The sequence below is a fragment of the Myotis daubentonii genome, chromosome 1 (assembly GCF_963259705.1).
Source record: "Myotis daubentonii chromosome 1, mMyoDau2.1, whole genome shotgun sequence".
Taxonomy (NCBI): Eukaryota; Metazoa; Chordata; class Mammalia; order Chiroptera; family Vespertilionidae; genus Myotis; species Myotis daubentonii.
In genome coordinates this window covers 74292808-74299183 of record NC_081840.1, presented here as the reverse complement: position 1 = coordinate 74299183, position 6376 = coordinate 74292808, and the positions used below count along the sequence as shown (strand labels likewise).

Genomic DNA, 6376 nt, shown 5'->3' with positions numbered 1-6376 from the left:
CCCACCAGAGCTGTCTGCCTGCTCTCTATCTATGAGTCTGTGTCTATTTTGCTTGGTAGTTCAATTTGTTCATTAAATTCCACATATGAGAGAAATTTCATGGTACTTGTCTTTCTCTGACTGGCTGGACCACCTTCTTACCCCACACACAAGAATAAATTCAAAAAGGATTAAATGTTAGAGCCAAAATCATAAAAAATCCTAGATGAAAACAGGCAGTAAAATCTTGGACATTTCTGCAATTATTTTTCTGATATATTTCCTCAGGCAAGAAAACCAAAAGAAAAAATAAACAAATGGGACTACATCAAACTGAAGAGTTTTGCACAGAAAATGGAACCATCAACAAAATTAAAAGACCACCCACTGAATGGGAGCACATATTTACCAATGATACATCTGATAAAGGATTAATTTCCAAAATGTCTAAAGAACTTATAAAACTCAACACCAAAAGAAAAATCCAATTGAAAAATAGGCAAAGGATCTGAATAGATACTTCTCCAAAGAGAACATAGAGCTGGCCAATAGACATATGAAAAGATGCTCAATGTCACTAATCATCAAGAAATGAAAATTAAAACCACAATGAAATATCACCTCACACCTGTCAGAATGGCTGTCATCAATAAACCAACAAACAATAAGTGTTCAAGAGGATGTGAAGAAAAGGGATCCTCATGCACTGTTGCTGGGAATGCAGAATGGTCCAACCATAATGGAAAACAGTATGGAGTTTCCTCAAAAAATTAAAAATGGAACTGCCTTATAACCCAGTGATTCCACTTCTGGGAATTTATCTAAAGAAACCCAAAACACTGATTTGAACAAATATATGTAACCCTATGTTCACTGCAGCATTATTTACAATAGCCAATATTTGGAAGCAATAGATGAGTGGATTAAAAAGCTGTGATACATTTACCTAATGGAATACTACTCTGCCGTGAAAAGGAAGAAAATTTTACCCTTTGCAACAGGGTTGGTGGACCTGAAGAACAACAGTATGCGAGGTGAAATAAGCCAGTCATTCTGCTTTATTACCCTCCTCCAATCCAGACTCATTCAGAACCTTCCACTACAAGCAATGACAGCAGTTACCCCCAAGCAAGGCATATTTAAAAACTACTCACTTGGAACTCTTAAGCTAAATTTTCACCACAAAAATAAAAGAGCCTAAGAAATAAAAAGAGAGAGAGGAGTGGTTGGGGGAGAAAAAGAGGTGGAATGAGGGTAAAAGGGTACAGAGAACAATATGTTAAAGCAAATTAAAATTTTGTAGTAGGAAAGAGTATAAAATTACCACAAATGGCTGTGCTTTTAAAACTATAAAACGCTAAATAAATGCTAAAAAAAATTAAAAGAAAAATATTTTAAATTTTAAAAATTAACTATTAAAAAAGCCAACACAAGATCTACACAATTGGAAAAAAAAAACACATGAAAACAAATGGCAGGGAAAAGGCTCCATAAAAATATTGCCATAGAGCAAATGAACCAAAAATCATGACCAAATATTTAACCATGAATTTTGTTTAATTTACTGGATCGATCAACTTTAGAAGAGATATATAGATTAAAAATCTCAAAAAGATAAACTAGGAAAAAGATTAAATATGAACAGACACATCTCAAGAAAGAAGTAAAAGAAAAAAGTATTCACCACAGATATTAAGGTAAAATTGGAAAGAGTCCAGAGGAAAGCAGACACTGCTGACACAAATAGGAGAGATGCGAACCAAATGAAATGGAAATGAATTAAAAAGATTAAAAGGTGTAGGAAGAAGATATAGATATGAAAGATTCAATACACACACAATTTGGGTCCCAAAGTGGAAAATGCAATGGAACAGAACACATCTTTAAGGCTAACACATAAGAAAACTTTCCAGAAATAAAAGAACTGACTTTTATATTGAAAGAGTATCCTATCCAAAAAACAAACAAAAGCCTCTGACACAGAATGTTCTACATAAAATATAACATTTGACAAAACACAACACATTTTTCTTTTTTAATATATTTTTATTGATTTCAGAGAGGGAGAGGGAGGAAAAGATAGAATCATCAATGATGAGAGAGAATCATTGATGGGCTGCCTCCTGCACACCCCACACTAGGGACTGAGCCGCCAATCTGGGCATATGCCCTGACCAGGGTCAAATCATGACTTCCTGATTCATAGGTGGATGCTCAACCACTGAGCCATGCCAGCCAGGCCAACACATTTTTCTTGATGAAAATTCTTAGCAAACTAGATGACCTAAAATGTAGGGATAAAAAGCTAATAAGCTTGAAACTTATAAATAAATCAAGTAAAATTTGAATATATATTGATTTGAATGAAAATGAAAACATTCAGATTGTTGTCTATATCTTTAAACAAAATCCTCCTCATTCAGGACAATTAGTAATATGAAACAAAAGCCTTAAAGATACAGTTACTCTTCACCCAGTAATTACATATCTAAGGTTTTATCCAAAGAAAATAATCAGAAAAGTACACAAAGCATCTTTCTGTCAGTAAAATTTTATAACTAACTATATATACACTAAAGGAAAGCTATTTAAAAAATATATGGTACAAACTTAGAGTTATAAAATAAGTCCTGGGGATGTAATGTACAGCATGGTGACTATACTTAATACTGTATTATACATTTGAAAGTTGCTAAGAGAATATATCTTTAAGTTCTTATCATGCACATGGAATATAGTCAATAATATCATATCAACTATGTATGGGTCCAGGTGGGTACTTGAAATATCAGGGGAGCCACTCTGTAAAGTACATCATTGTCTAACCACTATGCTGTACATCTGAAACTAATACAGAATAATGTCGAATATAAACTGTAGTTGAATATACTATTGAATATAAATTGTAATTTTAAAATAAAAAAATTTTTTTAACGTAAGTATTGTGGTGTTAGATATCAACTAGATTATTGTGACCATTTTGCAAAATATACAAATATTAAATCATTATGTTGTACACCTGAAACTAATATAATATTACTAGAGGCCTGGTGCACAAGGTCCCTTGGCTGGCCTGCGGGATCAGGCCAAAACTGGCTCTCTGATATCCCCCAAGGAGTCCCGGATTGTGAGAGGGCACAGGCCAGGCCGAGGGACCCCCGGGTGCACAATTGGGGCTAGGGAAGGACACGGGAGGTTGGCCAGCTGGGGAGTGACCGCAGGAGGGCTCCAGGGCATGTCTGGCCCATCTCACTCAGTCCCGATCAGCCAGACCCCAGCAGCAAGCTAACCTACTGGTTGGAGCGTCTGCCCCTGGTAGTCAGTACACATCATAGCGACTGGTCGACCAGTTGACTGTCTGCCTCGTGGTGGTCAGTGCATGTCATAGTGAGCTGTTGAGTGGCCTTAGCATATCATTAGCATATTACACTTTGATTGGTTGAACGGACAACTGGATAACCGGATGACCGGACACTGAGCATATTAGGCTTTTATTATGTAGGATATGTCAATTATATCTCAATTTTAAAAATGAGATGAAAATTTTTAATACATGAAAAAATAACTGCAAAAAAGGAGTGACAAAGCATCTTTCCTCAAGCTTGAGACAATTTGATCTTTTACCTGTGGTTCACTGGCAAATCTGTGCAGGGCAGAGAGTAAAGACTTGTCAGAAATATTAATTTCAGCCTTTAGCATTGTTCTTCCCATCCTTTACTAACAATCTATTGTTGCAGATGATCACTTGGACTTTTAAGAATGGTTAGCCAGTTTCATAACAAGTGAACTAACCTACATGTGAATAATAATACCTTCACTTAACACTTGCCTATTCATTTGGTAACCCATAAAGAATGGTGAGATACTCTTTAAAGTTCTGAATAGTTTATACTCTTTTGAACAGTGTGTTTTTTAAATAATTGTATATGTTAGCACATGAAAAGTTTAATACATTTCTTCACTATAGCTTTATATCCATTTATAGACAGTTTTTTGTTTTGTTTTATTTTAATATATTTTTAATTTTTATTGATTTCAGAGAGTAAGAGAGAAGAAAATATAGAAACATCAATGATGAGAAAGAATTATTGATTGGCTGCCTCCCGCATACTCCCTACTGGGGATTGAGCCCTCAACGCAGGCTTGTGCCATGACCGGGAATCAAACCAGTGACCTCTTGGTTCATGGTTGACACTACACCGGATGGGCTATAGATAGTTTTGTAATAAATTTTCTTTTGTAATATCTACACTTTTTTGCTTTTTATTTAGTTATAAAATTGGCCCACATGATATAGAAATATTTTACATTTTTATTCATTTATTCATAAACCAGTACCACCCCTTTTTAGCTTCAAAATATTCAATCTATTTATAATATTTGAGTCACATAATTTTCTTTGCCATATAAAAATAATGACTATTGTTTAGGAAACAATTGGAGTGAAACATAATTACCATACACACCTTCTGGTCTCAGAACATTTGATTAATAATAGTAAAGTTTCCTGAGTTGTCACTCTTTGATTTACCCCAAATTTCACCTTTCAATTATAATTCTAAAACCTTAGTGTTAACTAAGTCTGAGCATGGATGGGCATATCCAGAAGTTAGAAGCCTCAAAGTTTCAAAGCTACCTGGGTAATTATCTTCATGTTGTTTATTCCTCCTGGTATATAGACACCGAGTAATTCAAAGAGCATGAATATTGGTACATGTGTAAATTAGAAGAGATATGTCTCTAAAAATTACTACCAAAAATAAGACAATTTACATTCCGGGAAAATGTGCCCAAAATGTGAGATTGCAGCTTTAACCAAAGTCTTCAATAATAAAGGACACTACATTCCAAAGCTGAAGTCACTCCTCCTCAACATTTTTAGGATCCTTTGAAAAGGATCCATGTGAAAAACTGACCAGATCAGAACAGAGTCTTTGAGGAGATATTTCACAATGAATATTGAAATCATTTGCTAAATTAAAAAGATCTATGAAAAGTTTAATTAAAGAGATTCATTTCCAAGTGCTATAGTCAAGATGAATCTGAATTTCTTGAATTATGCATGAAGGAACACTTCCTGAAACTTAAAACCTTACCAAACAGTCTCCTCATTGCCACCTTCATCTCCTTATTTCTAAATGTATAGATAATAGGATTCATAAAAGGAGTGATAAGGGCATCAAAAATGGCTAAAAATTTATCTATGGGTAAGGTAGGGAATGGCCACACATAGACAATAATACAAGGACCAAAGAAAAAGACCACCACAGTGATGTGAGCTGAGAGAGTGGAGAGGGCTTTGGATGAGCCCCCTGAGGTGTGCTTGCGAACTGTGACCAGGATGAAGATGTAAGATATAACCAAGATAAAGAAGGTGCCCATGGAAATGAAACCACTGTTGGCAGTGACCAGAAACTCCAATCTATAAGTGTCTGTACACGCAAGTTTGATGAACCGAGGAAAATCGCAATAAAAGCTATCCATTTCGTTGGGACCACAAAAGGGTAAGTTTACAACAAAAGCCAGTTGAGCCACAGAGTGGATGAGTCCAATGGTCCAAGCAACAGCCAAAAGAGAAATGCACATTCTTAGGCTCATGATGGTCAGGTAGTGGAGGGGTTTACAGATAGCAATGTATCGGTCATAGGCCATGACTATAAGCAGCACCATCTCTGCACCCCCAACAGTGTGAATAAAGAACATCTGAGTAATGCACCCTTTCAAAGAGATGACTTTATGTTTTCTGAAAATGTCATAAACCATCTTTGGGGTTGCAATGCTAGAAACACCTGTGTCGATAAGGGAGAGATTTGCCAGCAAAAAGTACATGGGGGAATGTAAGTGATGGTCTGAGATAATTGTCAGCACAATGAGAAGGTTTCCTAGCATACTTGCTATATAAAATATTGTGAAAAGCAGAAAAAGAAGAATCTGAATCTCCCAGGAACTGGTGAGTCCCAGCAACAAAAATTCAGACACCACCGAGTAATTTCCTCCATCCATCAACTTGGTGTGCTAGGCTGATCCTGAAGTTACCTGGAAAGCACAAGAGAGAGGTGACATAATATTTTTAAGTTGGAAAGGAAGTCCTGGCTATGGAGTTACACAAATGTCAAAAAACTAAAGATCACCTTGTCATTGTACACAGCTACTTCGAATTTATGTAGTTTAAGAATCACAGAGCCAGCACCAGACATTTTTCCATGTCTAGATCTTTGGTATCATTTAATCAAGTGCCTCAAATTTAGTTTGGGCATTAGTGGCTAAAGAAGACAGGAAAATGTAGACAAAGGCACCTAAAAATTTAAGGAGAGGTACATCAAGAAACAGAGAGACTTATACTTACTAATTTCTACACTCATATACTCCACAGAATGGAAATATGTGCAAAAAGGCA

At 35.7% G+C, this 6376-nt stretch overlaps 1 protein-coding gene across 1 annotated transcript; it reads right to left on the bottom strand.

Moving 5' to 3' along the window:
• Nucleotides 1-5010: 5010 nt before the first annotated feature.
• On the bottom strand, nt 5011-5985 carry LOC132226683 (olfactory receptor 4F3/4F16/4F29-like). Its single transcript, XM_059681204.1, has one exon. The coding sequence runs from the start codon at nt 5980-5982 to the stop codon at nt 5011-5013; it is 972 nt and encodes a 323-aa protein (XP_059537187.1). The 5' UTR covers nt 5983-5985.
• Nucleotides 5986-6376: the final 391 nt, after the last annotated feature.

What these genes read in the sequence shown, in the direction of transcription:
- LOC132226683 (XM_059681204.1), bottom strand. Translation starts at nt 5,982, where the DNA reads ATGGATGGAGGAAATTACTCGGTGGTGTCTGAATTTTTGTTGCTGGGA.